Raw genomic sequence first — 15,574 nt, forward strand, 5'->3', positions numbered from 1 at the left:
GTGAATTTGAGGGTTTGAAACAGCATCAAAAAAACCCACTTCACCTGCTCCTTGAAAGCAGTTCAGGACCAGAGAGATGAACTATATAATTCACCTACAAACAGCGATCAGGGAAGAAAACTTAGCCTGGTATGTATCTGATGTGCTATTATGTTTTCCATAATAATCTACATCAAGACTCTGCTTTGGGCTCATTTTATAGGACTAAAATTAAAACATTTTTCAAGACATACCATAGAACATGTCACAATTCTCAGTCAGAACATACATACATGGTTTATCATAGCCATAAATTGTCAAAATCACATGGAAGAACTGATCTAAGTCTTCGTCCTCTGAATGTCAGTTTCTTTGGCTATAATGAGAAGACATTTCTGATCAAAGTACCCTTAGGGAGACTGTTCCAAAGCACTTTTGTCTAAAATGTGCTCCAAATTAGTCCTTCTGTCCACTGCTGTTTTGTAAGGGCTGTTATGCAAATGTCAGGCACAAAGCAAAGCAATTAAAAACAAAACACAAACAAACAAACAAAAACCCAAAAAACCAAACCACCAAAACAAAACAAACCCATAAAATTATCCTGAATTCCAGTCAAATTCAGTGTATTTTGATCCCTCCTCAAGTCCTCTACAGCTACAGGAATCATGCAAAACTTTCCCAAATCCTAAGACTTGCTACCAAACAGAATTTTTACTTTCCATATTTACATTTTTGTTGGGCTTTGCCTGTGATTTCAGTGTAACAGTAATAGACAGCTGTATTATTAATATTTATAGCATTCATTGGGCCATGGCAGCCAAAACCCCACAGAACTTAGAGGCCCATTTGTTTTGAGAAAGAGCCTAAAACTAAGCCAAGATGAACCCTTTTTTTTTTTCACCATGACTAGGGCATGAGAAGCTCAGTGTGAGCACAGTAAGGTTTCACAGTGCCCTCCTAGCTGATACCTTCCCTATAGGCCACAGCATACAACAGTCATGACTGCTGATTTTAAGTAGCAGCCAAAAGTAATAAATTTTCTGCAAGATATGCTCCGTTTTTATATTCCAGCCTTTTGGAGTAACAGCGTGTCAAACACATGCACAGGATTTCCAAATCCCATAACAATTTTAACAGTCTCTTCTTTTTCCCCTTCCCACATATTTTTGTCCTCTTAAATTACAACATCATCCCCAGCCCTGCAACTTTATACCAGGGTAATATTTCTTCACTGTGACAGACGCAACCACGCAAACCATCTGCTGATGAAGACTAGTGTGAACCTAACAAAACTCTGGCAAAGGGAAGCTTGGAGCTGTGGACTGGCAACAGTGCTATGATTTTTGCCTGCCATTAAATGGTGGGAATATTCATTAAGAGTGAGCACCCCACTACATTCACTATGGATTTTCAGAACTATGGAAACTGGGCTATACATATTCACAGACACCGCTTGTACTGTAAACCTAAACCAGCACTGAAGGAATTACAAACTTGTATGATGATGAAGGTGCCCTCATTCTGCAGCACGAGACTACCTCCACACTAGGGGAAGACCCGAGACAACCTCTCCACATCACCCATTTTTTAATTGCCTGGCTGGAGATTATCTATGCCACAGAAGTACATATTTTCCTCTCCTATTATTAACCAAACTGCACTACCAGATACTTTTTTCAAAGCTACATTACATACTTAAGCCAGTTCTCTTCAAAGTCACATTCATCCTACCTCAATGTCATATTCAATTTTTGTTATGCAGATCTTACACAGCTCCCACTACTACTCACAGCATTTGAATACATAAAAAACATCTGCAATCCCAAACATTTCCTCTTAAATGTATTTGTCAGGGATCACCATTTTTGTCCCATAAAATCGTGTTTAAAAGACAAAAATTGGACAGCAGCTCAGGACCCCTGGTGATTATGACTGTTATGAAACACTTTTGGTTCAATACTGATAAAAAGAGAGTGATCTTGCAGTTTTCCATTATACACGATGCTGGAACAATAGGACCTCTTCGAAGTTAAGCAGATAATGGTTGTGGAAATGTCTTTTTTTGCAGCGTACTTGGTTCATTACTTTCTCTTTCAGAGCAACTCTCTGGAGAGAACATCAGGAAGTAAGAAAAAAGGCATTGCTGGCCTGCTGTGACCACAACCTAATCAGGTCTCCCATACCTCAGACTGGCTTACAAGAAGTTCAGACCATTTCTGCCACTGGGGACATTTGTCCCTGTCATCGAATGTCGTTTCATTAGACGTCCAACAGCACTGCTCGTGGCTGTACCAGAAGGCAGAGAGGCAGACACCCTCCTTCAGGTCTGTCATCCAATCCACAGCTAAATCTATCACTCCGGCTAATGTGCCTGGGAAAAGAAATGCAGAAAAAGAAACTGTGGCATTAAAAAATATCAAGTTGCAAGGAAAATAAATCTAATTATAACAACAGAAAAAAAAAACCAAACATGATTTGGGGAAGCAGCTGCAATGTAAGCACAAATATACCAAAGAACAGAGGGCAATAACACATGTGCAAAGAAACATCCAGCTTGTTGTCTGACCTTCAGTACTCTCTCATCAGCTTTTTATTTTAAAGTTCTCATTTACATATTTACTGACTGCCAAGTAGAGAAGGCATAACTGACATAGGGCCTGATCCTGCAGTCTGTCCCAGGTAGGGATACCATTTGACTGAGATAAGGAGGACTTCATGCAGCATCTCTATAAGCATCCTGAGCTGCAGTCTCAAACTGCATTCTGTATTTCAGGTGTAGGGGAGGAGGAGGATACATTGTTTTCCGATAGCTTTACTACAACATTTTAGAAGGAAGATTTCAGCACAGAAACAATACGGATTCTGACTTATGAACTTAACGGAATCGGGCTCCCCACATGTACATTCACGAGCAACCCGAGAACGCAGAATAAGATTACCCTTCAAATCCTCTCTGTAGCTAGCAGATTCCTTGCAGATTTTCCCCAGAATATACAGAGCTACAGTGACACCCGGTGGTCACCGGACACAGATACGGGAAAACTTGCCGGGGCCACACACAGGAAAAGAAAATCCTGTTTTTCTGGGGCACTTGTTCACCAGCGGTAATTCCCAGCCCCCGGGATCAGATGTGTCCTCCCGAATCCAGCACCAGCACGAAGGGGAAGGCCGGGAGCAACCAGAACACAGAACGGCAGACCTGTGGTCGGTCACCGTGTCCAGGGACTCTGAAACGCATTAAGGCACCGATTGAAGAGTTCTTTAGTGTTTTCCACACCCCTCTCAATATACAGTGGAAAGTAGAACTCATTATTATTTTTGCAAGTCATCTTTAATACAATTTCAGGAAACCAGTAATGGATTTGAAAGAATTTACTGAGGCTAAGCCACTGAAAAACAATACTTTGGAAAATGCAAAATGGTTTAATGTTCCCAAAACTTTTAGCTTTGTGGCTCCTGCTAAAATGCAATTACATGAAGCAGTGGTGGGGGCTGCTCCCCTTTCTCCTAGCAGCTGGGGCACACAGGTGGGTTCAGGAGCCAATTTATTTGACCTGGAACTAAAGTTTTCTGAGTTTCATGTCTGTGAAGGAGGAAAAGAAAACCATTCCAAATAATTCAGGTACATGTAACTTGTCCTTTATTCTATATGACAGAAAAAAACACTAGTGTTTGCAGAGGCTTATATTACTTATTGAGTAAATATTCTCACCCCCTTAAGCAGGATCCTTGTCCCCACACTGACCAGCAACGTAATTAGGTAACAGTGAAGTCTTTTTGTTGTGTAAGAATACTCTGAAGGATTAAGATATACACCATACAAGACCACCAAAAAAGGCTGCAGAAGGGAGTAATGATGTCTGTACCAATTATTTTCTTTCATGAAGACCTTGCCTTTCTCTTCCTTACTCGCTTCCATTTTCCCAAGTTTCTATGGAAACAATGAACCATATTCTTAGACGATGATAAATCACTGTGTTGCTGGTAATGTCAGTGTGCACAGCTTACTGAGCTTTGCAGCAAGCTCTACATCCTCCTCCAGTTTTCTGAAAGTTTCAGGAAACTGTACAAAGAATCCTCATCCCCTGGACATGAGCACCAAATGGCTGTGCCTCTTGCTTCTCTCCATGGACCTTTATCATCCTCCGTAGCTGACCCAATCTCCAAAGCTCACATCACACTTAACCAGGCAACTGAGTATTAACGCTTCATAGAGTGCAAAGAAGGTGCAAAGGCAGGTAGGCTTTTGACCATTTCTCCCCAATAAAGTTAATAAACAGAGTGAGGAACAAGAATTCAGTTCTCTAATATAACAAGCTCACATGCACTCCAGTACCTGTAGGAAAATGTACTTAATTTTGCAGCTGATCTAATCCCTTCTGGCAAATGCTTTGGGATCCACATAAAGGAGGAAAATGTGACATGCAATTTACTACACATGCTTTACAGAGAAAAGAATAATGAGAGGGGAGGGCCACCATTTACAAGATAATAGTGCAATAGTGAACCTTCACAAGACACATGACCAGGACTAGAGTTTTCAAAGTTCTGAGTCATTGCAACTTTAAGTGAAATTAATGGGAGTTGCAGACTCTTCAGCATCTCAGAAAGTCAAGCCCTTAGTTCCTTGCGCTTATCATGGCTGTCTAGACTGCAATAAAGCATAAGTTTAACTCCCTACTTCTCCCACTAAAGGAGCTGAACTTGTTCCCCCTTCTATGTAACCTGCCTGGAATGAAAAACAACAAAGCACTCCAAAGATAGAAAATGCTGAACTTCATTTTAGATAAGAGCCTTTGTCATCTCTCCTTTAGTTTATACTTATCCTTGGCCAATACTTACCCTTTACAATGCCCTAATAAGAATGCTAAAACTTTGCTTTGAAAACATAGTTTTCCTGATGCATCTGTGCCAGAAAATAGCATCACCCAAGTGGCACAGCACTGAATTACAAAGGGGATTTTTTTGCACCGTCAGCTCCAGAGCATTTCAGCATTAGTATGATAGTACTTTATGTCACACAGTTTAGAAAACACAGACTCTTTTGGTGATCTATGTATAGCATATAGTTCAGTTGGCTAGTAATAATTGTTAGATGGAGGGATGCCCACTGGTCTGCTGGCAGGATGGCCACAGTAGAAACTCAGAAGTCCTTACAGATGAAAAATGCCTTAAAAAATTGGCACCTACACCTAAAATTTTTAGGTTAATTTCCCCACAAGTTGCTTTGTATTTCTCCAGAAAGTATAAACTTTCTGTCAAAGACCACCCCAGGTAGTGCTCAGCATCTTTTTCTGGCACATAGTGTGAGCACTTTTCATACAATCTCCACAGCAAAAGGCATTTGTGAGTGTTATTGCTCTTTTCCCCTTCCTGAAATGAGCAAGCTCTGCTTCCTGAGACATCATTTCCAGAAGCTCCTTAGTGCCTTTCCAGCCACTTGACAGAGTTACACACCATATTCTCTCCTTCCACGTAGCACCTTAGGGTTCAAGACCCTGTGGGTACATGTCTCTCAAAGAGCCTGGGAGCTAGATGTGTCAGGCTGCAGCAGCACTGGCAGGCTCCCCTCAAGGTAATTTATGTGTCCACAGTCACTTGTGAAGCTTTGGTCTGAGCCCAAATGGCTGCTGCTTCATTTTCAATATACTTTGGTGTTACTCAAAACACACAGCTCCCCTTGGAGCAGCAGTAGCTTCTGCCTGTGCAGCAGCACAAGAGGGACCATGGAGGAGCCAGTCTGGTCCATGCAACCCCATGGAACCACACATGGCAGGCCAGCTTCTCTGAGCAGGTGGTATTTCAAGTACAGAAGGAAACGATATGAAGTGCCTCTTGACTGAGCCACCAAACTCATTTACTCCCTCCTCAAACCTGCTTGAGAAACCTCGTCCATGCACCAGTAACCCCCCACCGCTCATCAAAGGTGTGTTTACCCCTTGCTGAGGCTGGGATGGTGACTCTCCATCTTTGCCCTGCCCCAGAAACACTGAAAGCACAGAATGCAAAGCAGAAAACATCTACAGGGCTCAGCCCAGATCAGGAGCATGCAGGTGATTTTTGTTCTCTAGTCGATTCACAAGTCCTTGTCCTTTTAGTCTAAAACCAGACTAAATTGATTTGACTCTGAGACAAACCACATTGCTCTACATCCTTGTAACTGAAAACATTGCAAAAGCTAACGTATTGCAGCTGCAGGTTGCCCTCAACCACCATTCCCAAGCTGGATGTATTTTAGGGCAGCGCTAGGGCTTACCAGAGGTCAGCTTTCAACAACCTTGAGGATTTCAGCATGAGATTTCATTGCAAACTTGAACTGAAACAAAGCTTCTGGAGTACTCTTACTAAAATGGAAGTGTGTGAGTGCATATCAACTTCCTTGTACAAGTGAGGGGATTACTGACAAGCTTGCAAGAGGTGACTAGAGCTGTCAAGGGCTTGCTCTAACTTTCTTTCAAGCATAATTCTCCATCCCAGATAAGGCTAATCCTGGCCTTCAAGCAGAATTCAGCAGTCCTGGTAGTACATAGCCTATATCAGATTCTCTTCTGTTCTCACCCTCCTATCAAAACTTTTGTTGAAACAAATATATCTATCTCTATAGATATAGTATTATCTTACAGATATATTATATATCATAAATATAATATAATATAATGTATAAATAACATAATTTACCAAAAATGACACTTCAGCAACATTTTCTCAAGAACATCCCCAGTACTTCTGAGGCTCCTCATCAACTGTAATAAACGTATTAACTTGACAGTTGGGAAGCAGGAGATTCACACCATCTGGAAACTGTGAAACTTCCCATCATACTTTTACCAAGCAGCATGATACAAGAGCACCCTCACATCACTGAAAAAGCGTAAGAAATAGGAGCTGTTTCAGCTTGGTTAGAGAAGTGCAGCTTTCCAAGTTGGAAGATGGGCTAAACTGAGCAGAAAACAGGAGAAGTTCGGGAAATTAATGAATTTGCCACCTGAGTTTAAGCAGGCTGTTAAATGTGTAATGTCTGTCTGGCCTGGAAGCAGATCTGAAACTGAGACTGAAATTGTATTTTCCCTTCATACACATGTAAAGAAGACAACCCAGTGGATATTGCAATTTCTAAGTTCCCCTTTGAGTGCTTACAACCAACATTTTCCCCACATCATATCTACTTGCAGAATTAAAGTAAGTGAAGACAAGAAAAAAATCCTAACAATGAAATTGATTTTGGTGCATCTAAGGTTCAGAAAGTCAAAGTAACCCATCAAGTGTAAAGCAATCAGATGCAAGTTTCCAAAAGCAATAGAAAAATCATTCTAGGGGTGCATAACATTTTTTCTAGGTCAGTTATCCTCAGAAGACTTTGCAAGTGGGTATTTTTATTAAGAATTATAACTGCATGGGTGCATAGCTGCCTTTTTAGCTTGAAACAGTGGAGAGACACTGAAGTGAAAAGAGAAGCAGACGGCACTACAGCAAACTTGGGTGAGATGGTTCTGAGCATAACTGTAATGCTAACACACACATACCTGCCAGTAGTCCTATGAGAAGCATTACAACCCATCCTGACCAAGCATCCAGCAAACTCTTGATGAACTCCCATATGGATTCCTTACTTTTGCTTGTAATCTGAAATTAAAGCATAGACATGTTGCCAATACAGGCCAACACAGCTTTAGTGTACAGTGTTTAAAACAAAAAATATTCAGCCTCCTAGAAGGTGTGCACAATTTCTCTACTCAATCATTTTTCAGAGAAGCGCTGCTGATTAAGTTGCCAGAAGCACTTTCCTATTTACAAACTAAAGACATGCCACATCCATACTTTTAGAAGTGCTCCTCAAGTCACACAATAAGGTAGGAAGCAGTAACTTTGTAGACCTGCTTGTTTTTCTTGCCACCAGGATGGCTATAACCCAGGGGCTGAAACGCATCAAGGCCTGACAGCTTTACCTTTCTGTGGCGATCAGTGTCCCGTGATTTCTCCCGCAGCCAGTCAATGGTGTGGAAATCTTCATAAGTTCCAACATCGGGGAAAGGCTCATCCAGAAAATCCATCAGGTTGCCAGAACCATTCATGTCTCCTGCATTGACCATATTAGGGTCTGTACATAGAGAGAAAAACAAGTATGTCAGTAAGTCCATACAGCTTCGCCAGATCTTTCAGAACCAAGTTCTCCAAAATACCTCCACAAACCACAGAGTCAAGAGAGCCCGAGTCAGCAGTCCTGGTGGGCACTTACTGAAATCCATACATTGCCACTAGAAAAAGTGTTTTGCTGAAAACTACTTCAGTAGCTGAGCAAACCCTTAAAAGCAGACACAAAAATCACAGGATCCAAGTGCAGGAATATCAGATTTCCTGAAAACAGAGCCCCAAACCCCAGAGTGGTTCTGGGCTTCTTCTGCCCATCCTCATCCCATGCTGGAGGAAGTGCCCTGCCTACAGGGAGATCATCGAGTAGGCAAGCCCACCATCTCAGAAAACAAATACAGTAGAATTCACCATTCATCATGAACTGCAGGTTTTACATGGCAACATTAGTCATAGCACTGTGGTGCTGTCTAGTTTTGCATGCTCAAAGCTCCCTGCACTGATCCACTTTCCTTCCACTGCTCAGAAGGCAAAGCTCAATATATTAATAATATATATAATAAGATATTAAAACAGGGAAACACAGATGCCCATTGTTCTGCAGCCCTGGAAACTATACCTCGTTCATGCAGTCCATATAAGAAAGCATGAAGAAGTTAGCTCATAACCACTGCATCTCTCTTTCCCACAGCAATCTCAGCAACATCTGGCTAGGTGCAAAAATGACTGTTATCTCCTTTAAAGGTCAGGTCCCAAAGTAGTCACTAACATAACAAGCTCTAGAAATGGCTGACCATTCTCAATGAGAAGACAGAGCCCTTTAGTAGCATGAAAAACTATTAAACAAAGTAGCTCAGGCAGACAGGGTTGGTTTCATCTAATTCTGGCCATCTGAACATTTAGTATTTGGGCTGTAAGAACAACCTAGGCTGCCTCTAGAAGCAAAGATGTGTGTAAGGGTGTGTGGCAGGAGAGTGCCTGCTCCTTCAAAGGTAAGGTCAAGGACCTTTTTTTAATGTAACAAGGGACAAGAAGCAAATAAGGAAGCCTGAATAAGAACATGGAGGCACGCAAATTTGGCACAAATAATAAGGGAACGAAACCTGGTCAGTCACACTCACTGATGAGGGCACGTGGCAGTGTGAGAATGCCTATTCCAGCAAGGTTGTCTGATTGTGGACCTTGTCAGTTGGGAAACTATGGGAAAACCAGGGAAAGCTGGAAACAAAATATAGAGGCACAGACCTGACAAGGCAAGCATAGAGACCATAACAAGAAAAAAAACCTCACCACTCACACCAGCTGAAGAGCTATTAATGGTGTGTGCGCCTCTGGGATACATTTTCAGGTTTCCTATTGGTTGAACCTGCACATGAGAAAGTGGCAGTTGTGTCCCTCGGTGTGGCCAGAAACCCCGGGTCCATGGTGTGGACAGGCTGTGGACAGGGACAGGCTGGGCAGGAGGGTCCTGGGCTGGAGGAAGCAGCCATGTGCTTCTACATCACTTAACAAAGTGTTGCTCTAGAAAGTGATTAATGCCATCCATCATAAAATAGGTGCTTGGGAAAGGGAGTACTTCCAGAGAGTACCTAGGTTTGTAACCTGAAATGGCAAGCCAAAAAAAAACCCCAGCTAACAGGGGATTATAAGAAAAAAGAAAAAAAGGGGAAAAAAAAAAAAAAAAGAAAGCACATGAAAACATTAAAAAAATATGAGGACATGTACAGACTTCAGGGGGTTTACAGACCTGACCCTGCAGAGCCTGTAGGTCCTTGACAGACACAAGGAAACTTTTGCACATCATTGATGAGGCTAGCATGGTACTAACAACTACTACAGGTATGGAAACAGGGATTTCATGAGTAAAAAATTTGGATCTTTGAATCTGTGAGGAAACTTCCCAATTCTGTAATTGGAAGAGGCAGATAACCTTTTAATCAGCTGTCCACATACCCTGCTGTTCTGCTTGGCCCCCTTTATTTACTGTCATTTCCCCCCTCTTCTATCCATTCTCAACTGCTTTACTTGAATCCTTTTCATTTATATTTTTCCCTGGTGGGGATTTTAGGGATATAACAAGCTTGACTACTCAGCTTTGTCATGTCTGCTCTTTGCACTCCACCAGCTAGGACTTTCTGGATGACACAGAATGTGCTTGCATAAGCAGACAAGGAAAGCATTCTTATAGGCAACCAGCAGGTCACCACTATAATGCTGTAGAAGCCCTTTTAAGTGAGGAAATCAAGTAATCTCCAAGCATCATAGTGTGTTTGTCTCAAAGAGAATCAAGCAAAGGGGTTGCAGCCCGGGGAAGGAAACCAATGCAGAGCAGGTATTCCAGGCAGGGCTGCTGAGCACAGGTAAGCTGCCACAAGACTGAGGCAATTTAAAAAAACATCATTTTAGAGGAGTGACAATTGAGAATAGCAGCACTTCAGTGAACAGAAGAGAGCAGGCTCCTACTTGTGCTAAGGAAAATGAGAGTCTGAAGGTGGGATGCTGCGGCTGATACTAGGGAGCTGAAGTTGCAAGTGGATTTTGAGTTTGGTGTCTTGTAAACAGTGATGGGGGAATGGAATGAGATGCTGAAATGAGGTGAAAGGATTAGACCATGCTATTGTTTTGTAACGCTGTGACATTTTTGCAGATCATTTACTTCATCCCACTCTTCCCATACAGCAAAGAAGGACTTGTAAAGAACATGCAGTTCAGACTGCTTGCCTGCGTGATGCAGCCTGCCTGCTACAGAAACAAACCTCTGGGAACTCTTGTGCTGAAAGTGTTGGTGAGTTTTCCTTAATACTACAAGAAAATTACCCAACATGTGAGTTATATCACATAAAAAATAGCTTTTTAAGTATGTTGTCGATGCCCAGCACATGTCAGTATTGTGATGGATAATACCGGGCCAGACCACAAGTATGTAGGATAATTACAATCTCAGCCTGAATCTACCCCAAAAACACATGCTACACAACATGTCCAGGGAGAGAAAAACGTGCTAGAGACCACAGGGCCATGGAAGACTAACAAACACACTTTGAACTCTAGGTAGCTCACCAATACATGGAATCTGCAGTTAGCTGGATGGTTATCAGCCTTAAAGTTCACCTCAGGTACTACCCTTCTGAAAGGAAAGATGTGGTAACAGATTATGGAAAAGCCAATTTTCGTAATAAAACTAGCTACAGCACTTTTGAACTGAATACTACAGAGTTCCTATCTACATCCTAGCACCAAGCGCCTTAAGTGTCACTTTCTATTCTGCGTTTATCTATCTCCCTTTACTTTGGCACCTGAAGTAATCTCCAAAGTTCATTTCAGGATAAACTGACCTGACCTCTTTCTTAGAGATGCTTGCAGAGATGTTTCCAGTTACACCAGCAGAACTGAAGCCTTTACACAAATAACTCAGTTGCAGATATTTTAATTTAATATACATCAATTCAGGGCAAATTAATTTCCTCCAAAGAAGTGTACTTCAGCAATCCACTCTGATTATGGCGAGAGTATGAGCATTTGTGGTGCAAACTGTCTCATCTACCCTCAGAAATCTCTGGACACTAAATTCTAGACTCCTTTCACAGCAGATGAGGAAGTAAACTCTGTTCACATGCAATTTATCTGATGTCTTTCAGATATTTACATTAGAATGAGAGAAACTTTTTCTCATGAGTGCCAATTTCTGCTTACTAATTACAAGGAGATACCAGAGGTAGACATCCACATCTCAAATGAGTTCAACACTACCGATTTGAAAGAAAACATTGCAACACCATTACATGCAGAACTGGTAACAAATGCAAATCATAGTCACGCCTAATACCTGAGTATCTAAGAGATTTAGATAATGACAGACCTTATTTACACAGAAATGTGTTGAATCTTACTGAGTAAGAGTTTAACATACGTATTTTGTCCCTTTGTCATTCTATGTCTTAGACGTCCTTGCTATCCTTTCCACTACTTTTCCAGATGCTGATGCAACACAATTTGTGCAAGGGCGAACATTTCCTGCTTAGTTCCCCATTCTTTTCCTAATAATTCCTGGCATTCCATCAGCTTTCCCTTGGGCAGACCTCCAACATTTTCACTGAGCAGTCTGCTATAACTCCAGGCTATGCTCCATAAGAAGAAGTGGCCAGTTTGGAGCCCATTATTCTGTGGTCCCTTAGGGACATTTTCCCCATCGCTTTAATGACTTTGAATTACATCTGCCATTTTATTCCCTGCGATACAGTAGAGAGCCTTCCTCAGCTCTTAACAGCAAGATCTCATTTTTACTGACTAGCTTAATATATCTACAATCAAATATTTTTGTCAACACTCTGCCTTAATAATTGTAAACAGGTTCTTGTTGGAAACTGAAAGAGGAAACAAATCTGACTATGTTATCTGCTCAGTTCAGAGGGTTCTGGTTAGCAGATTTCTCTGGAATTAGACCTATGCCAGACTACTGCAGTCCTGTAGATGGAGCAAGGTCTTGTCAGGGAGCAATTTACAAACTGAGAGACGTCACAGAGCCAGACTGGCAATTGTGCTCCTTGATAGAGACTTTTCTGGCTGCCACATAACCCTAGATGCCATCCAGCAACCTTGGGCCACGTCAACCTGACGTTCAGTCCCTGATCTGAGCCATGCTCGGTGGAGGTGTCAAAAGAGCAAGTCTATAGCCCAGGAAGCTCGATGGGTTTTATATAGCTTGGCTATATAAAGCCAGATAATTATTAATTAAGGAATCGCTGAAGCCTCCTATGTACAGAAAGTGAATAAGAGGTTAGTGCAAACAACCTACAGAAACCAGGGTGTGAACACAGTGAGCTGCCAGTCAGGCTGTGACATGCTAGCAAGCACAGCAGGCGCTGCATAGACTGCAGGTCTCTTCTGTTACATTTACTCACTTTGGGTTACTTTGAAAGAACCAAAAGTAGTAGTAGCATTATCATATTTAAGGCCATGGGGATTTTTTGCAGGTCTCACAGTGAGTAAACCCATCATGTGATTGGGACCAGCTGTATGATACACTGCAGCTTGGAGTGAGGTATTGTAGAAGAGCAATAAATTACTTTTACAATGGAAACACTGAGAATCTCTCAGCTTTATAGCACTGTTACAGCATGTGCAAATGCAAAAGCCACAGCTTGAATAGCTCTGCTGGTGAACTGACATTCTAGGTATTATGTTGACTGATAGGATCTGAAATGTGTTTGACATGGCAAGCACAGACCAAAACATCCCCTGGTTCAAAAGAAGCTGAAAAGTATACCGGTGGGAAACAACTAGTTGAACAGCCATCAAAGGAAAAGTTTTGGCCCTCGTCAATTGCTAGTAGACATGCTAGTTCCATGCTACTCTCTCCTCATCCTGTTTTCTGTTTTAATTGGACACATTGCACTGCGGCAGACAGTACAGTTTTTAATGCAATTCCAGCAAGTTTCAAGTTTCTTTCAACAGATCACAGTTACTGAATTATCTCAACACTTCAAATGCTTCTAGCAGATGAACATTTACCTACATGTTTTCATGTGTATGTTGCTTTCTTTGAAGACAGTAGTGGGTGGGTTGATCTGTGAAAAATAATGGTTGCAGGCAGCAAAACATACCTCTGCATTGACCCTTCTGCTGCAGCATAAGGAAAAAGTGAACTTGGCAACAGGCTGGGGGAAGAAAGCAGAAGCCTAAAGGCCAGTTGCAAGTTCCTCAGTTCACATTTGTTTGGAGTGACTTTTCCATGGCATCTGAAGTATCACCTTGTTCCATCTCTTCCGCATGTGGTTCAAGGTAGCCAACACACAAAAGCAGAATACAGTGCATCTCAGGACTTTTCCATGCTCTGGTACCAATATACATACAATGATAAAACGGGGGAGATCCTAGTACAGACACAATGCTTTTGATGTGAGTCACGGTCATTTCAATCCTGCCTCCGTCAGAGTTGAGCACGCCACTGATCTGAATGATTGGTCAGGTTAGCTGTGCTCATATGGCATGACATGACAGCAGGTACTGCACAAACCCAGGAGCATGGGGTGGGGGCTGTGCAAATCCCTGGGATTTGTTTTCCATATAGTACCCATTAATGAACAAAGCAATCTGCTGGTTTACATTATAATTTATGATAATCACAAGACCCCATTGTGCTGACAGATATTTTGCCACTCTCTATGCCCCTAATACTTGTATTGACCATTCCTAGTAGTGTATTCTCAAAACAGCCAAGCATGGTACCCCAGCCTCATGGCCATTAACTGCACAACATGATCTGCCAAGCAAAGGCACTTTCTCTTGAAAGCTGGGTGTTCTGCCAGCATCCATCCACCCCCCCATCCAAAGAGACTTAGACCTACTGGCAAAGACAGATGCACAGCGCTCTCCACCCAGCCCTCGGATACAGGCAGGTAGGAGGTCAGTGAGCTGAAGACATCAGTGTTCAGAAAGAGCCACAAGAGGACAAGGATGTGAGAGAGTTTTCAGAGCTGAGCATGGTTATACCACAGGTCTTTGGTACCACCCAGCCAGAGAAAATCGGCCTCATAGATCAGGAAGTCAGCAAGCAAGATTATTAATGGGGTCACCTGGAAAGACATGAATGAAAATTACAGGGAGGTGATTAGGAATCTGTGTCTTTTGAGGAGGGGTTGGAGAAGAAGGCCTGTTTAGCCTGAAGCCTGGAAGGCCAAGGGATGTGGATGCAATTCCTCTTCCACCACCCACCATGTAGAAGATGATGTAGAAACAGTGATGTGACACTGCACCTTACAGGATAGAGGAGGCAGGTAAACGGCTATGAAGCATTCTTGTAAGCGAGAAGTAAGATGCTGTTGGTTGGTACTTTTACAAGGAAGATCTCTTCAGTAAAAGCAAGCAGGCAGAATCACTGGCAAGTTAAACAGGTGGTTTTCTGCAGGCTAAAATCACCTGTAGGCAATTTAAAACTATTCACCTTAGGAACCTCAGCCTGAACAAGCAGATTGATTTATTGACCTTCTGTCTTAATGATGGTGTTAAAAAGCTCGTTAAAATGGCATGGGTTCAGAACAAGGTTCAGACTCCCTAAGAATAAGAAAATGCTGAACTCAGTTACAGACCTTTTTTAGAAACGTATTATGGCACATAAAATGTGAAGAATAGTTAAATTGGGAAAATACAGGGGGAAGGGGGGTATTAAAACTGGCAAATGCCTTTCCTACAGTTCAGGGCTGAATCGCACAGCCACCATACACAGCCACATAGCATTGCAAACCCTCAGTCTCCCGCCACACAAGTACAGGCAGGCTGCAGTATTTTATTGTATGGCCCCCACCACACATTAAGGAGTCTCCTGCTCTGACAGTGCAGGGAAGCTGAATACAGTCACATCTTTGATGTGCAGCCTTACCCTGAGTAACCTCTATGGAAAAACTTATGAAGCCACAGCAGAGCTCAAAAAAACACAGGGCACCAGATCACAGGGGGAGGGCCTGGGAGAGAGGGGGAAGGAGGGAGGGAACATCTGGGATAAATGGCA

The 15,574-nt window shown here is 42.3% G+C and overlaps 1 protein-coding gene across 3 annotated transcripts in view; it reads right to left on the reverse strand.

The window, feature by feature from the left end:
• The window catches only part of CLCN4 (chloride voltage-gated channel 4), a 40,641-nt gene that overhangs the window by 17,699 nt on the left and 7,368 nt on the right, over nt 1-15,574 (reverse strand). For all 3 annotated transcript variants that reach the window (XM_061366468.1, XM_061366470.1, XM_061366469.1), the window contains exons 2-4: nt 7,926-8,077; nt 7,503-7,602; nt 2,163-2,350 (exon numbers count right to left, since the gene is read on the reverse strand). In XM_061366468.1, the coding sequence (XP_061222452.1) occupies nt 2,163-2,350; nt 7,503-7,602; nt 7,926-8,077 (440 nt within the window). The remainder of the gene's footprint in view (nt 1-2,162; nt 2,351-7,502; nt 7,603-7,925; nt 8,078-15,574) is intronic.

Source organism: Neopsephotus bourkii, unplaced genomic scaffold (genome assembly GCF_033783945.1).
Source record: "Neopsephotus bourkii isolate Nb327-2 ecotype Australia unplaced genomic scaffold, CSIRO-AGI_Nbou_v1 NB_1346, whole genome shotgun sequence".
Lineage (NCBI taxonomy): Eukaryota > Metazoa > Chordata > Aves > Psittaciformes > Psittacidae > Neopsephotus > Neopsephotus bourkii.